At 39.9% G+C, this 18190-nt stretch overlaps 1 protein-coding gene across 1 annotated transcript; it reads right to left on the reverse strand.

Annotated features, from left to right (window-relative positions):
• Positions 1–10355: 10355 nt before the first annotated feature.
• Positions 10356–10824, reverse strand: LOC103107320 (large ribosomal subunit protein P1). The gene is given in 1 exon segment (XM_016185189.2): positions 10356–10824. A coding segment is annotated over 1 exon segment (333 nt). The 5' UTR covers positions 10704–10824; the 3' UTR covers positions 10356–10370.
• Between the last annotated feature and the right edge of the window lie 7366 nt (positions 10825–18190).

Consider the following 18190-nt stretch of genomic DNA (forward strand, 5'->3'; position numbering starts at 1 on the left):
AATCTTTCCCCTCCGCTTACTTTTCTACTTTGTACTCTTTTTCCCCCAGTCCTTTGAAATCTCTGCTCTTCTTCCCATGTGAGGATCCTGTCCAGACAGACTAAGCAGATCTGTTTCCTCTATACTTTAAACACTGGGGGCCAACAGAAGGAATGTTTCTTTTGGGTGGGTACCAGATAACTCTGGAGAGTGGGGGAAGAATTTTTAATGATGCAGCAAGAAAGAAAATATTTAGGTTTCATTTTAATTGAACTTTTTGTTAGCTTGCTACATTTTAGTAGGTGAAAAGAAGTCAACATAGGAGAACACTGGGAATGAAAATACACATAACTCTCTAGTTACATGCAAGGAAGAGAGGAGTGAAACACAGCAAAGGGAAATCTAGTAGAAGTTTTTTTTATTTTATTTTTGTTATTTGTGTTTCAGCACTGAGGATGTCTTTTCAGACTCTTGTCTTTTCAGACAGAGACAGAGACAAAGAGAGTTGTAGTGGGGGCTGGTCTTGTGCCGGGCTGAGCTTCACTGACGGGAGACAGACGACCCGGGACTCATGGTTGAGCTGTACGCAGTATCTCTTTATTCATGCAGGACGCAGCACAATCTAAGCCAAGCTAAGCTAAACTAAAAACTAAAACGAACAATGTTGTCTTTATATATACTTCCCAAGTAGAGTGTGAACAGGATGTGACATAGAGAGGGTGGAGAGAAAAGTGACTGGTGAAAATCAGGGTGTGACAAGGAGAGGGGGCAGAGCAGGTGAGAATTCTACCACTGAACCACCAATGCCCTGGAGGGAAGGTGGTGCTTTATGTAAATGTAAAAGTGATTTATGTAAATAGACCACAGCTTTGAGTGGGATCAAACTAATCTCATACAGACATACTGGTGTTTAAGCCGGGGGGAGCTGTCATACTATCCAACATCCTTGAACCCTGGGTGACACACATAGCAAAGCAGCACACTATACTAGTGAGTGAGCTTTTTTTTTTTTTTGCCAGCCCAGCAGAAGCATCTTAAGCTTTCTTAGCTCTTTCACTAAGTCTGAGTTTAATACTGTCTTTCTGACTTCACTCTGTATGATTGGCCCATAAAACTGGCACGATAATGAACAACTTCATTACTTTTAGTTTATTTCTGTCTGTTGGGTCCAGTTCCACGGCCAGCAACTTTTATAGAGTGTCACAGCCCAATTAAATCTAGGAAAGTAAGCACTGTGAAAAGAGGTGATTTAACTTGTGAAGTAACTCTATACTCTACAAGGAATCCCCGGCTTTTCAAAAATTCAAGTTATACCACTTCACTTTTCCAAAAGACCCCCATTTATACCTTTGTGCTAGCCCAAAGAAATTTAAGGTCAGAAGATTCTTTACAAGGAGTCTAAGAAACCATCTGGTACAATGTTCCCATCCTAAAGATGAGAAAATGGAGACTCACGTGGGGTAAGTCAGTTCCATAAAGATTCTGTCTGTCTTGTAAAATGTATCTCTCCTGAAGACAAAGATTTCCTACCACTCTCCAGTAAAGCTACTACTAAGTTTTCTTGCTAAAATTCTTCAGATTGTTTACTATTTGTCTTGATAAAACTTGGATGATAAAAGGAACTTCCGTCTTAATATTGGTAGATCTTTTAACTCATTGCTCCTGAGGAAACATTCTGTTACCACGGGTAAAAAGAAATAAAAATAAATAAATAAATATAGGTAGTTCTATATACTTCAACCTGATATCTAAGATCAATAATGGTTTCTTTTTCTAGAGATACATTATCACTGATGCTGTGAATATTGTTTCTTGTTTCTTTGTTCTCCTGTCACATAGTGTATTTTAAGGTAAATATTATGAATTCAAATATTTACTACATAAATAGCTGTGAAACATGCACAACTATAAGATAATGACACATTAATATACCCCTTGGATTTCACAGCACAAATAGGGCACCAATTAGAGGGGTCCCTAAAACTGTCCATCCTAGTCTAACACAGACTGTATGAGACACCAGGGGAGAAATAAATCTATGAAAGAACTCCAAACCTATTGTATACCTAACCAGAGGACAGCAGTGAAATTTGCAATGACATAATGTTGAGTAGTGTCCCTGGGAATGACACTGAGAGCAACCCAGGCTTTGGTAGGGGTCAGAGGATCTGGCATATGTCTCCTCTTCCTTCCTCTGGTCTTTTGTATGTAAAATGACAAGAGCTCCAAGTTTATGGTGTTAGTCTGTTATGACAGTTCAAGGAGAAAGTACCAGTGTCAGGGAATGTGACTGTTGATTCTACATTTGTTCTTTCAGTGAAGGGGCCATATGGATTCAAAGTATCTATCAATTGCCCCCATGGACAGAAAATCACAGGCCCCATCAAGTGTTTCTCAGGCTGATGTAGCCATAAGACAACCTGGTTGGGGAGTAGGAAGAGCAAAAATGTTTATGAGTGAAGCGATTAAACACTGCTTCAAAACCAAACTTTTAAAACAGTGAGCAAAACAGTTAACTCAGTAGTCATTTTCCCCAGGACCCTGTAGATAATTTATGTAGGGATAAATAGTTACCCATGGGGCAGGGGACCTGAAAAATGGGAGAGATTCAAATGATGATAGTGTTGTGAATAAATTAGTGGTGTCTGGTCATTAGTGTACCCTGACTAGAGAATGACAACAATCACACAGGGTCAGGTGAGTGAACCGGAAAAATAAACACTTGTTTAGTGTTTGCTCTGTGCCAGCTATTATTTTAAGAGCTTTCAGCATATAATGTATTTAGTCCTCCAACATCGCCCCGCCAGATATTCGTCGGGATGCGGCATCATCTAAGTTCATTTCCCACGTCTACGCTCGACCTGACCTGCCAATATACGCGGATATCTTCGCCCACCCTGTCCAACGCTTGACGTCTCGTCACCCAATCTGGTCCCCTACACCTACACTGAACTTCTCTGTTCCAGACTCTTGGAAACAGAGTTGGCAGTCAGCTGAGGTAAAGAACAAACACCTCATCACAGACCCCTGCGAGCGTCAACCCGGCTTTGACCTAGCACGTTATGATTGGGCCCTCCTCAATCGCTATCCAACAGGCCATGGCTGGTGTGCCGCTATGTTCCATCGCTGGGGAGCCAGAGACGACCCGAACTGCCCCTGTGGCTACAGACAGACTATGACCCACATAGTCAACGACTGCCACCTCTCCAGATTCAAAGGAGGTCTCGAAACTTTACATCAGGCTCAACCTGGCGCTGTTAACTGGCTACAGAAGAAGTCCTCCAAACAACGGTGGGGCAAGCACCAACTCCAACTGCATTTTATAAGTGAAAAAACTGAGACATAGCATTAAGTCCCCACATCTAGTAAGGGAAGGGGTTGGGTCTTAAGACGGAGCCATTATCCTATTCCAAAGCCCAAGAAGCTTATCAGTAAATGATGATTATTATTGGTTCTCAGACAGACTTATATGAGTCAAGATGATGTCAACAAGCCAACTGTTCTTCCTTTTTCCTCCCTCTGATCCCATTCACCCATGAAACCCACTCCTCATGCACTCAGAGGAGAACCCAGTGTTGTTGTTTTTTTTTAATTTTTTAATATTTATTCCCTTTTGTTGCCCTTGTTGTTTTACTGTTGTAGTTATTATTGTTGTTGTTGTTGTTAGATAGGATAGAAAGAAATGGAGAGAGGAGGGGAAGAGAGGGGAGAGAAAGATAGACACCTGCAGACCTGCTTCACCGCTTGTGAAGCGACTCTCCTGCAGGTAGGGAGCCAGGGGCTCGAACCGGTATCCTTACGCCAGTCCTTTAGCTTTGCACCACCTGCGCTTAACCCGCTGTACTACTGCCCAACTCCTGGGAGCCCAGGTTTTTTAGGAGCTCCTGAACCCTGGCAAGGTTACTAAGGCTGAGCTAAACTGTTCTAGACTAAGAGCAGATCATTCCAGAGTCTCTTTAAGCTTTGCTTTGGCACTGGGCCTAACCTTTATTTTGTAACTGATTTACTTTACCCAGAAGTCTATTTTTGCTACCGTCTGTGAGAAAGGGATAGATTCAGGAAATCTTCAGTTGGCCAACTGAAAATTAAATAAAAAACTCATCAGGCCCTAAAGCCTTATTCTCAAATGTCAAACAATTAGCACAGTGAATCAGTCTTTCAAAATAGAAATATTTTTTATCCAGTGTTTAAGTTTTTGCAGCAGAACGTCATTTCACAGTTTGAAAAAACAAAAAGCAAACTATAGTCTGAAATTCAGTTCTAGTTTTCTTTCTTTTAGCTTTTATTTCTTTCTTTTCTTAATTATCTATTGGAAATAGAGAGAGAAATTGAGAGGGGAGTGGAGAGTAGAGGGGGAAACAGAGAGACACCTGTAACCTTATTTCACCACTCATGAAGTTTTCCCCCTGAAGGAAGAGAACAGGGGCTTGAACCTATATCCTTTGTACTGTGATGTATGCGTTTAACCTGGTGTGCCATCGCCTGGACCTTTCTTTTTTTCTGAACCAGTGTGCTGCTCAGCTCTGTCACATAGTGGTACTGAGGATTGGACCTGGGACCTCAAAACCTTGAACATGAAAGTCTGTTGTATAAACTACTGTGCTATCTCACTAGCCTCTATTTCTTAACTGAACAATTTTCTTAAATTTTCTGTGTTAGAGCTGCCCCACTTATCATATAAGCACATTACACTCTACTTTACAAGTGAGGATTAATGGATTAAAGTATGTAAATACTTTAGAATATGCCTGGCACATAACAGCTATATAAATGTTAGCTTTTTGTTGTTATTAACTTTTTTCTATTATAGTTTAGTCCTTTTACAACACTGTTCATAAAAAACAACTGTGCTGATGCTTTATTCCTTTTGAAAATGGTTTCCCTATTTTTTTGCCACCTCACCAGGACCAGCCACCACCCATCCCCTATAAACCCCATCCCTACCATTTCATCTTTTCTGTAAAAGCAAAGGAAATTACACTTAAAAGCCTTGTGGAATTACAACACTCAACATGCTCATAAAAGTCAGGAAATACAAAAGTTAGAATTCTCTGAAGACATTAACTCAGAACCATAGCTCTGATATATTTCCAGAGGACTCAATGCAGCTTCCTGAAGTTTCAGGCAATACATTTAGAGGCCTTCCACAACAGCTGCCTCTACCTTCTAGGATGCTCCTTAGGGATATCAGTTGGACTCTGGATATGGTCTCTATCCTTGCTCCAGACTCAGGACCACTTCACAGAGCAATGGTTCTCAGACTTGAGTAGGCATAAGAATGCCCTTGGAGGGCTTGTGAAAACAGATTGCTGGGCCTCTACTCTCTACTCATTACAGAGCCTCTACTCTCTACTCATTACAGCTGGGGATGGGCTGATAACTTATTCTAACTAGTAGCTCCATGATGCTGATGGCTAGACTAAACTTTAAGAACCACTGCCAAGGACATTTCTCTCTTCTTCAAATTCACTTCTTCTCCCTCAAATCCCATAGGTGCTCATGTATGTTACTCTCTTATTGATTCTTGCAGCACGGGACTTCACACATGCATGCTTTCACTGTTCTGGGACCAAACTTTTCATTCTTTTTTAAAATTTCAGATAGAGAGGACAGAGATAGAAAGGATAAGCACCAAAAACACTACTCTGCCATCTACAGAGCATCCCCTAGTGCTATCCATGGTGCTCCTCTGTAGTGCCAGGGATCGAACTTTGCACATGGTATAGGTATGTATTGCACCAGGGGAGCTATCTCCTGGCTCTATGTCTCAGTTTTTTTTGTTTTTTTAACTGTTCGTTTGTTTTTGCCTCCAGGGTTATTGCTGGGGCTCGGTACCTGCACCACAAATCCACTGCTCCTGGAGACCATTTTATCCCCCATTTTTGTTGTCCTTGTTGTTATTATTGTTATTGTTGCTATTGCTATTATTACTGGATAGGACAGAGAGAAGTCGAGAGAGGAGGGGAAGACAAAGGAGGGGAGAGAAAGACAGACCTGCTTCACCATCTGTGAAGTGACTCCCCTACAGGTGGGAAGCCAGGGGCTCGAACTGGGATCCTTATACCAGTCCTTGTGCTGTGCACCATATGTACTTAACCTGCTGCTTCACTGCCTGGCCCCCAATGTTTTAAGAAATATAAAAGGGGGACAGGTGGTGATATGTGTGATTAAACTAGAATGACTTTGAGAACCCACCAAATCACCGGTGAGTGCAAACACGTGTGGCTCGTGGACAGAAAGGAGCCTAAGGAAAGATTCTTGGGGTGAAAGCCTATATCTACTCCTGAGTGGCTGGTTACAGTCTGCCACCTCCAGTCTGTTTTATTAACAAAAAAGACTGCTGACAGGAGGAAAGGAGTCACCTAAGATTCACCAAATGCAACTGTGAGTCTCCATCACTACTGCCCTTTGGAGACTAGAACAGCAGCCAGGAGGCTCCGTGTTGACATTGGGGGGGGGGGGTCGCAGAGAACTGGCCCAGAAACTCAGGAGATAAACTATACCTGGTGGGCTAGAGGTGGGGCTGTATAGTGAGAACCTTTCCACACTGTTCTGAAGAATTGGGAAGACATGGTGAATAACTGCCACAAAACCCACAGAGGATAAACAGGACTTGTTTGGAAACTCACAGGGCCAAGTACTTTCAGCTTGGCTCTGGCTACTGGAAGAGCAGCTGAATTGAGCTCGTTGCTTTGGATCCTCGGGGCATGGGATTTTCTGTGCATAAACACTGTGTTATCTCTCCCCCACCCTGATTTATCTCTTAGTCTGGAGTGAGTAATTAAGCTAAGAAGCCTATTTATAGTTTAAAAGCCCTCAGGCTCCCATGGCCTAAAGGGAAGAAAAAGAGCAAAAGAGATTTTAACAGCCACTGTGCTTCATCACTGACTGAGATAATATTGAAACAACTGTTAATTTCCACAACTGTGAACTCTTTAAATACCTTACTTAGGCACAAGTCAATCTAGGCAAGAGTGATCAGTAATTTGAAAAGTACAGAGAGAGGGACCTCATAACATACTATATAGAATGGTTAAGCCAAGAAAAAATATTGAAGAAATGAACCAGACAAAAGGCCAGCTAAAAGCCCTCTAAAGGTTGAAGCACAGAATAATGAGGTCAACATCCAAATGCTTGTTAAGGAAATAGTCACATGACTGAGTAAATAATTTGAAAGAATTGTCATCAGAAATGCAGAAACAACAAATGAGACTCTGGAAGAAAACACTAATTATCTCAAGAATATTAGAGAGCTGAAAGCTGAAATAACTGGGCTAAGAACACAACTAGCTGAACATGCTAAAACAGTATCAGACTAGGGTAACAAAATAGTGGAACTACAGAAAACAGCAGAGGGGAAAGAGAATAGAATCAGTGAGGCGGAAAACAGAATTAGCAAGATCGAGGATGAATTAGAGAAAACTAAGAAAGAAGTAAGAGATCTCAAAAAAAGATTATGAGATACTGAAAATAACAAGAGAGACATCTGGGATGACTTCAAAGAAATAATATATACATTATTGGCTTATGACATAATAGTATACATAGAAAAACCTAAAGAACCCAGCAGGAAGCTTTTGGAAATCATCAGGCAATACAGTAAGGTGTCAGGCTACAAAATTAACATACAAAAGTCAGTGACATTACTTTATGCAAACACTAAGTTAGAAGAACATGAAATCCAGAAATCAATTCTTTTTACAATAGCAACAGAAACAATAAAATATCTAGGAATAAACCTAATCAAAGAAGTGAAAGACTTGTATACTGAAAATTATGAGTCACTATTCAAGTAAATTGAAAAAGATACAAAGAAGTGGAAAGATATTCCATGTTCATGGGTTGGAATAATTAACATCATCAAAATGAATATACTACCCAGAGCCATCTACAAATTTAATGCTATCCCCATCAAGATCCCAACCACATTTTTTAGGAGAATAGAACAAGTGCTACAAATGTTTATCTGGAACCAGAAAAGACCCAGAATTGCCAAAACAATCTTGAGAAGAAAGAACAGAACCGGAGCCATCACACTCCCAGACCTCAGATTGTATTATAGGGCCACTGTCATCAAAACTGCTTGCTACTGGAACATGAATAGACACACTGACGAGTGGAATAGAATTGAGAGTCCAGAACTAAGCCCCCACACCTATGGACATCTAATCTTTGACAAAGGTGCCCAAACTATTAAATGGGGAAAGGAGAATCTCTTCAACAAATGGTGTTGGAAAAAATGGGTTGAAACATGAAGAAGAATGAAACTGAACCACTGTATTTCACCAAATACAAAAGTAAATTCCAAGTGGATCAAGGACTTGGATGTTAGACCAGACAGCTACTTAGCTACTTAGAGGAAAATATTGGCAGAACTCTTTTCCAAATAAATTTTAAAGATATCTTCAATGAAATGAATCCAATCACAAAGAATATTAAGGCAAGTATAAACCTATGGAACTACATCAAATTAAAAAGTTTCTGCACAGCAAAATAAACCACTACTCAAACCAAGAGACCCTTCCCAGAATAGGGGAAGATCTTTACATGGCATACAACATACAAAAGGCTAATAACCAGAATATATAAAGAGCTTGCCAAACTCAACAGCAAGACAACAAATAGCCCCACCCAAAAATGGGGAGAGGACATGGACTGAATGAATATTCACCACAGAAGAGATCTGAAAGGCCAAGAAACACATGAGAAAATACTCCAAGTCATTGATTGTAATAGAAATGCAAATTAAGACAACAATGAGATACCACTTCACTCCTGTGACAATGTCATAAATCAGAAAAAGTAGCAACAACAAATGCTGGAGAGGTTGTGGGGACAAAGGAACCTTCCTTCACTGCTGGTAGGAATGTAAATTGGTCCAACCCCTGTGGAAAGCAGCCTAGAGAACTCTCAGAAGGCTAGAAATGGACCTACCCTATTATCCTGCAATTCCTCTCCTGGGGATATATCCTAAGGAACCCAACACACCCATCCAAAAAGACTTGAATATACCCATGTTCATTGCAGCACAATTTGTAATAGCCAAAAACCTGGAAGCAACCTATGTGTGCAATAACAGATGAGTGGCTGAGCAAGTTGTGGTATATATACACAATGGAATACTACTCAGCTATTAAAAATGGTGATTTCACCATTTTCAGCCCATCTTGGATGGAGTTTGAAGAAATAATGTTTAGTTAAGTAAGTCAGAAACAGAAGGATGAATATGGGATGATTTCACTCTCAGGCAGAAGTTAGAAAACAAGATCAGAAGTGAAAACACTAAGCAGAACCTGGACTGGAGCTGGTGTATTGCACCACTGGGGGGTGGGGGGTGGAGAATACAGGTTCTGGAAAAGGATGACAGAGGACCTATTGGGAGTTGTATTGTTATTTGGAAAACTGAGAAATGTTATGCATGTACAAATTATTGTATTTACTATCGAATGTAAAACATTAATCTCCCAATAAAGGAAAAGATAGCAAAATATGGCAGTTAATCTGGCCACTATAGATACAATTAGGTACATCCTATTCTCCATATAAGGTATTTTACTTTTTCTGGCTTTCCATTCCACTTATCTACTGCTTACTCAGTGAAGGTCTGTCTTTCTTAATTTCAATTCTTTATTTTCACTTACTTGACCTTCTGTATTACCACCTGACTCAGTCTCAAACCTTGACATACATTCAATCCTTTTGCACATCCTTAGCCCTTCTATCTTCAGTCTTTCTGTTCTGTGTTGGGGCTGTCTTACAAACATACTATATTCATACTATAAAAGCATATTTTAAGGCTAAAGGTTTAGAATTTTAGAAATTTTTTTAAATATTTATTTTATTTATTTATTTATTCCCTTTTTGTTGCCCTTGTTGTTTTATTGTTGTAGTTATTATTGTTGTTGTCGTTGTTGGATAGGACAGAGAGAAATGGAGAGAGGAGGGGAAGATAGAGAGGGGGAGAGAAAGATAGACACCTGCAGACCTGCTTCACCGCCTGTGAAGCGACTCCCCTGCAGGTGGGGAGCCGGGGTTTGAACCAGGATAGAATTTTAGAAATTTTTTAAATTTCCCTCTCATGTTCAAGCCTCAATACAACCTTGGCAAAACTAGATTCACTTCATTTTAACTGCTTCACTTATCCCCCTCACCTACCTTTGAGTCTTCCCGTCTCTGCACAGATGCTCAAGGTTGTGTGTTGTGTATCTCCAGCCTTGCTTGTTTACATGTACACATTTGTGTCTTTCCTTCACTCCCATTAACTATAAAGTCCTTGAATGTATTTCTTTTTTTTTTTTTTTTTTTAGTATTTATGTGTTTTTTATTCCCTTTTGTTGCTCTTGTTTTGTTTTTTTCGGCTCCGCGGCGCTTTATTGGCCCGCGCGCGGCGCTCAGTCGAACAGCCCGAAGCCCATGTCGTCGTCCGACTCCTTCTTGGCCTCCACCTTCTTCTCCTAGGCCAGCGCAGCGCTGGCAGCCAGAGCGGCGGACCCGGCGGTGGCGGCCCCGGGAGCGGGCGCGGGGCCCCCGGCGCCCACGTTGCAGATGAGGCCGCCGATGCTCCCGCCGGCGAGCGCCTTGGCGAACAGCCCGGGCTAGAAGGGCTCCACGGTGACGCCGGCCGCCTTGATGAGCGCGTTGATCTTGTCCTCCGTGACGGTGACCTCGTCGTCGTGCAGGATCAGGGCCGAGTAGATGCAGGCGAGCTTGGAGACGGAGGCCATGGCGCGGGCTGCCACACGCGGTGCTAGTCGCCGGGTGAAGTGAGGGTGTCATCCCAACGCGGCCTTAGCTCCCTCGGAAGGACCGAGCACCTTGGCGGCAGCGAAGGAAAGGGGCGCCCTTGTTGTTTTATTGTTGTATTATTATTGTTGTTGATGTCGTCGATGTTGGATAGGGCAGAAAGAAATGGAGAAAGGAGGGGAAGACAGAGAGGGGGAGAGAAAGATAGACACCTGCAGACCTGCTTCACTGCCTGTGAAGTGACTCCCCTGCCAGTGGGGATCCCGGGGGCTAGAACCGGGATTCTTATGCCGGTCCTTGTGTTTTGTGCCACGTGCGCTTAACCTGCTGTGCTGCAGCCGGACTCCCCTTGAATGTATTTCTAAGACGCAACAGCACTGGATGTTGAACAGTGGATGTTTAATAAGCACAGTTGACTGCTGAGTGTTGACTATTTTCTTATACCTGGTAAGCAAAGTGAAGAAACAGATACTGCCACCAGAACTTTGCATCAGAGACCAAAGTGTGTTTATTTATGCAGCATCGATGTAGCCAAAAGATGACTTTCCACTCACATATAAATATGCAATATGTTGCCAATGAGCATTTTAAATGCTTTTATGCCATTCTCAGAAATACCATCTGTGCAGCTTCTTCTCACACAGTTTTCAAAATGAGTAATTTAACAGAGGAATTTGTTACCTCCTTATAGAGAATTGCAAGAGAAAGAGAGAGAGACAAATTATAGACATATTAGTGTCATTGGAATAGATTTTGATTATATGGGATACATGCACGTACATAGAATAATTACATCTCAATCTTTCTAGAATTAAATAAAGGAATGGTATTATCCCTGAAGACTATCAATGTGTACATTTTTGAGAGTTTATAATTAACTCAGAAATTACTATGCACCGCTTTACATGTCACATGAACTTCAGTCATCAAAGGATGAGATCATTATTGTTTCATCTATTGAACATCTCCGAGGTAAGGCCACAGCATTTTATCAGTCTTTTCCAAGAAACAAAGACTACTATGGAGCCAATCAGAAAGTAAAGCTTCTTTCTTAATGTCCACAGAGGTCTGGAATTTACATTAGCCATAATGACACTAGAGGTCAAATATTTACCCAATTCTGTTAGAAGAAGTTAGTGTTATACATAGTCCCAATTGATGTGAGACTATGTGACCTTTTTATTTATTTTTAAGGACTTGATGCTACATTTAACTTTCTTTTGGTCTTTCTATTTTTTTTCCCCATCACTAAATTAAGGGGAAGTTTGCAGGTGCATTCTGAACACTTGGTTTCTTTCTACTTGAATTTTTCCAAAGTTCAATCAGTGACCAATAATGAGTTCTAACTGAGAATGAATGTAGATTGCTTCTGAATTTTTTTAAAAGTGACTTCATGTTATTGTTACTTTCATAATAAAATATAGTAACATCTAGGTCGATTTCCTTCCCTGGTCTGATTCCCAGTGTTAATTTTATTCACCCAAGTTAGATGTTGTTTTACAGAAAAAAAAATATATATGTTCATGCATTTGGTCTAGCTGTTTCTTATACACATCATATAATTACAGGCAGTACACTTCTTGCAGTTAATTAACACCCCCCAAAGAAATTAGGATAATAGAGGGTATTATTTTACTTTTAAAGGTTAAAATCACATTATGTCACATGACATACAGATCTCAAACTAGACATATGAAATAACAAACTATCTTTAACTGAGATATAGTCAACATAACTGTGTACATTTAAGGTGTACAATGCATTTATTTGATATTTGTGTCTTTAAAATATGATTTTCACTGTAGGGTTAGCTCCATTATATCACATATTTATTACTTCTTGTTTTATGGTGGGAAGATTTATAAAACAGTCTCTTAGTAACTTTGAAGTTTATAATTGAGTCTTATTGATGTATTCATCATGCTGCACATGATATCTCCAGAATTTATCCAGATACTATACAAATTTGCATACTTAAACATCCCCCTACTTCTTCACCCCTCCATCCTTGATAATACCTATTCTACCCTGGTTTTTTTCTACCCTGTTTGTATAAGTTGTTTCTTTTCCTACCCTGTTTTTATGAGGTTTTTTGTTTGTTTGTTTGTTTGTTTGTTTTACTTCCACAAATAAGTGATACACTATTTGTCTTCCTCTGTTTAAGCCAGTGAGATTCTTGCCTCATTGGGAAAGCTTCAAGACCAAAATAGCAGATGTCACACATTAAATATGCAAGAACAAAATTGTTGAAACTAGAGTTGATTGTGCTAAGCAAAATAAGCAAAGAAGTGGTGCAGTGGCTGGAGAGCTAGTTCACCAGGTAGGGTGCACACTATGCTATGTGGATGATCCAAGTTTGAGCCCTGGCTCCACAAGGTGAGTGCTAACAGCCTGATGGTTTCACTCATGTAAGGAATAACAGTAATCAGAATAAATTAATTTGCAAAAAGGTAATAAAAACAAAACAGACTCAGACTCCATAAAAAAACTACTGCTGGTTATAAGAAAGAATGGGGTAGGGAAATGGTGATGGGGGAGAAATAGAGACTCATTGGTATTTTGTATGGTGAGTCTTAGATGAACAAATATAGGTATTAAACTTTGCTTCTAAAAGTCTGTAATACTATAAAAAATAAAAATAAAATAAAAAACAGATGTAAAAAAATAGTTCACTTTTATAGTGTGCTACTTTGCCACATGTGTAACTTAGGTTTGATCCTGGCCCCCACACCCACCCTACCACTACCACTACACTGAAGAAAGTTCAGTGCTGTGGTCTCTTTCTCTGGAATTAATGAGAGAAAGAAAGAAAAAAAAGAGAGAGAGAGAAAGAAAAAAAAGAGAAGAAATAAAGGACAAAGCAAGCTTAGCTGTCCACCACTATTTGATTGATGCATATTTGCTAAGTAAAATAAATAAATAAATAAGATATGCCAAGATCAGTTATGGTCAAAAAAAGTCAGGAGAATAATTCTGACTCTCCTTTGCTATTCTTGAAGCAAAGTTGAAATTGACTTCAAAAGAACCCAATATTTGAACCAATTCCAAGAAGATGAGAATTCAATCCAGTTCAACCACAGCCAGAAACTGTAGATAATATGAAAATAATAGTCAACACAAACCCAGTTCTCCAAGGTTAGAGAACATGAAAGGGTTGATAAGAGGTCAAAAGCTTTTGTAGCAAAGTATTTCTATTCTTAGAGGATTTTTTTTTTGTATGTGTTTTTCTAAAGTGTTGAGTTTCCAGTTAATAAGTACCTCCTAGACTTTGGAATTAGTAAAAGATTGTAATCAGTGTTATAGTTAAGCAATATGTTTTCATTAATAAATACTGATATTTAAGGAGCTCACTAATAGTTCTTTCGTGGCCAGGGAAACAGCACAGTGATTTACACAGAGGAATTTCATGCTTAAGGCTCAGAGGTCCCAGGTTCAATTCTCAGACCCACCATAAACCAGAGCTGAGCAGCGCTCTGGCTAAAAAAAACAAACAAACAGAAAAAAAGCAAATAGTCCTATAGTGAAGAATTTCCTAATGAGAATAAAATATATTTTTAGCAGCTGGGGAAGTGTGTAAGCACCCTGAATGCTGAATATGTATACATGAGGTCTTGGGTTTGATTCCTGGCCTTCAAGTGCCAGAGTGGTGCTCTGTAAAATTGTTGGAGGTATTGGAGACAGCATATTTAGTAAAACACACCTGTTACAGTGCACAAGGACCCAGCTTCAAGCCCCTGGCCCTCACCTACAGGGTGGAAGCTTCATGCGCAGTGAAGCAGTAATAAAGGTGTCACCTTAACTCCCTTCCCCTTCAATTTCACAAAGCCTATTCAAAATGAATAAATAAATATTAAAATTTTAAAAAAATATAGGATACAATGTATGAAAACTACTTTAATAAGAGTGTGACTCACTATTGTTTTGTTGGTATTAAATAATTTCCTCCCCTTAAGAGTATCTTCTTCTGGAGCTGGGAATGCAGTGTAATGGTTATGTATTTTGCAATATGCCTGAGGTTCCAAAGTCCCAGGTTCACAGTCCTCCACACCACCATAAGCCAGAGTTGAGCAGTGCTTTGGTGTCTGTACCTTTCTGGTTAAATAAAATTAATAAAATAATAAAATAAAGTTTGATAAAAGTCTGAGTATTGTCTTCTCGTAGCAGTGTGAAAATATATCACTATTTCGCTCCAGAAATGGTACATTCATATTACTGTGCTACAAGATAGCAAATAGATTTAATACCTGGGTAGGAAGGCAGCTCTTCTCAGTAAAATGATTATACTATCCCTATTTTTCAAGAACTGACATTTTCTTGTTTTGTTTTATCAGGGCACTGCTCAAGTCTGTTTATAAAGATAGCAAATATTTGTGGATTTTTTGTTTGCTTATTTATTTATTTAATAAATAAGAGGGGTGGAAGGAGAGAAAGAGACAGTCATCACTCTGGTATACGTGCTGCCAGGGATGGAGCTCAGGATCTCATTCTTGAGAGACTAATGCTTTATCCACTGCACCACCTACCATACCACAAAAGCCAATATTTGTTCACCAAAAAATTGATCTTCAGTCAGTGTATCTAAATTTTTATATAGCGTATCCGTATTTTTTTTTAGTCCTTATGTTGTACTAGATTTAATACCTGGGTAGGAAGGCAGCTCTTCTCAGTAAAATGATTATACTATCCCTATTTTTCAAGAACTGACATTTTCTTGTTTTGTTTTATCAGGGCACTGCTCAAGTCTGTTTATAGTGGTAGTACCAGTAATTGAACCTGGGACCTCTGAGCCTCAGGCATGAAAGGATTTTTGTGTAACCATTCTGTTGTTAGCCCAGTCAAGATTATGCAATTGCTTGGGGGAAGGCAGATAATTACTGGAAAAATGTGATTTGCAAGACTGTTGTCATCATAGGTCTATAGTTTCATATCTTTCCATGATAGGTATCAGCATACTTCAGCCTCCAGCAGCTTGCCTTCTTCCTCCATCAAAAGACAATGATATGCTCTCCTTTTCGACTCTCTCCTACCTCCCCGATTTAGAGTCCACGAATCTGCAGGAACAGACCGTATTTAATTAAAATTTCACCCTGTATTTTCCCTTCCTTTGTTTCTTAAGCCCTGCCTATGAATGAGATCATCCAGTACTTGTCCTTCTTTTACTTTAATGTCATTCCTTCAAGTCCCATCCCAGCTATAGCAAAGGAGAAAAATCTCACCATTTCTTAGACATGAGTAGCATTCCAATGTGTGTGTGTGTGTGTGTGTGTGTGTGTGTGTGTGTGTGTGTTCTGCTGGGCCCTTGTATATGTTTGATTTCACCACACCTAGACTAATTTTTTTTTCATTTAGACAAAGAGACACCACAGCACTGGAGCACCCTCCAGTATCATGGCACCTCCCATAAGGTGCTGGGCTCAAACCTGGACTGTGCATGTGGCAAAGCTTATGTGCTATACCCAGTGAGCTATCTCAGGTCCTTGAGGAATTTCTTTTTTCTTTATTAGGAAAGTTTTGTTTTACAGTTGACAGTAAATACAATAGTTTATACATGCATAACATTTCCCAGGAATTCCACAGGAATATTTTTTAAAGAAGACATTACCAGTGTTCTGAGAAGTCTCCAGACTGTTTTCCACAAAGATTGAATCAATTTGCATTTCCATCAGCAGTATAGAGGGTTTCTTTTTCCCCATCCTCACCAACATTTGTTGTTACTATCTTTTCAAAATCTATGACATTCTCATAATTGTGAAGTGGTAACTCATTGTTATCTTTATTTGCATTTCTCGATCAATGACTGAATTTTTTTTTTCTTTCGTGAAATGCTCAAAATCTGTTGGCCTTTAGAATCTCTTCTTTGATAAAGATTGTGTCCATATCCTCTCCCCATTTTGGATAGGTTGTTTGTTTTTTGTTGCTGAGTTTGGTGAGTTCTTTAAAATTTTTGGTTATTAGTCCTTTGTCTGATATTTGGCATATAATGGTTATCTTTCACTCTGTATAGAATCTGTTTTGGTCACGGTTCCTTTTGCTGGGCAGAAGCATTTCAGTTTGATGTAGTCCCATTAGTTTATTTTTGCCTCTGTATTCCTCTCCTGGGGACATATAAAAATGGAATAAACACTCCTATTTAAAGAGATCTATGTACACCTGTGTTCATAGGAACATAATTTTGGGGGGAGTCAGGCGGTAGCGCAGCGGGTTTAGTGCACGTGGTGCAAAGCGCAAGGACAGGCGAAAGGATCCAGGTTCGAGCCCAGGGCTCCCCACCTGCAGGGGAGTCGCTTCACAGGCGGTAAAGCAGGTCTGCAAGTGTCTGTCTTTCTCTCCCCCTCTCGGTCTTCCCCTCCTCTCTCCATTTCTCTCTGTCCTATCCAACAACGACATCAACAACAATAAAAACAAGGGCAACAAAAAGGAAATAAATAAATATTTTTTAAAAAAGAAACATAATTTGTAACAGCCTAATCCTGGAAGCAACCCAGAATTTCAACAACAGATGAGTGGCTAAGAAAGTTGGAGAATATATACACCAGGGAATACTATTTACTATTAAGAATGATGATGTTTTCTTCATCTTGGATAGAACTTGAAGGAATTATGCTCAATGAGATAAATCAAAAAGGGGAAGGAAATACCAGATGATCTTACTTACAGGCAGAACTTAAGAAGCAGGGTGTACTGCAACAAAGCAAAAGACTCTGGGGTGGGGTGTCTTGGGAAATGTGAAAAGGGTCTTGGGAGATTAATGTGCCCATATGCCAATAACTATATGATAACCCACTAATTCCCAAATAAAATAAAATAAAATAAAAACATTTTGAGGGGTCAGGCGATGGCATGCCTGGTTAAGTGCATACATTACAATGCAAAAGGTCCCTGGTTCAAGCCCCTGGTCCTCACTTGCAGGCGGGAAGCTTCATGAGTGATGAAGTAGGGTTGGAGGTCAGTCGGTCTCTCTAACAACCCTCTCCACTTCCATCTTGATTCCTGGCTGTCTCTATTCAATAAGTAAACAAACATAATTTTTAAAAAGACATTTGTAAAATGGATAGAAGATTGTTTCCCTGATAGTTAGAAAAAGCTATTTCTAGATAAAGGCTGGGGAAGAATGAAACTCAAGGAAAACTAAATTATTAGTCAGAAGTTGACCAATAGTAACACACACCAAAAAAAAAATGAGATAAAGAAAATAATTTTTAGATGGCTGGGCAGTAGCTCAGTGGGCTAAGCACACATGGCACAAAGTGCAAGGACTGGCATAGGGATCCCTGTTAGAGCCCCTGGCTCCCCACCTGCAGGGGGGTCGCTTCACAGATGGTGAAGGAAGTCTGAAGGTGTCTGTCTTTCTCTCCCCCTCTCTGTCTTCCCCTCCTCTCTCGATTTCTCTCTCTTCTATCCAACAACAACGATATAAAGGGGCAACAAAAGGGGAGAGAAATGACCTCCAGGAGTAGTTGATTCATAG

Source organism: Erinaceus europaeus, chromosome 10 (genome assembly GCF_950295315.1).
Source record: "Erinaceus europaeus chromosome 10, mEriEur2.1, whole genome shotgun sequence".
Classification (NCBI taxonomy): domain Eukaryota; kingdom Metazoa; phylum Chordata; class Mammalia; order Eulipotyphla; family Erinaceidae; genus Erinaceus; species Erinaceus europaeus.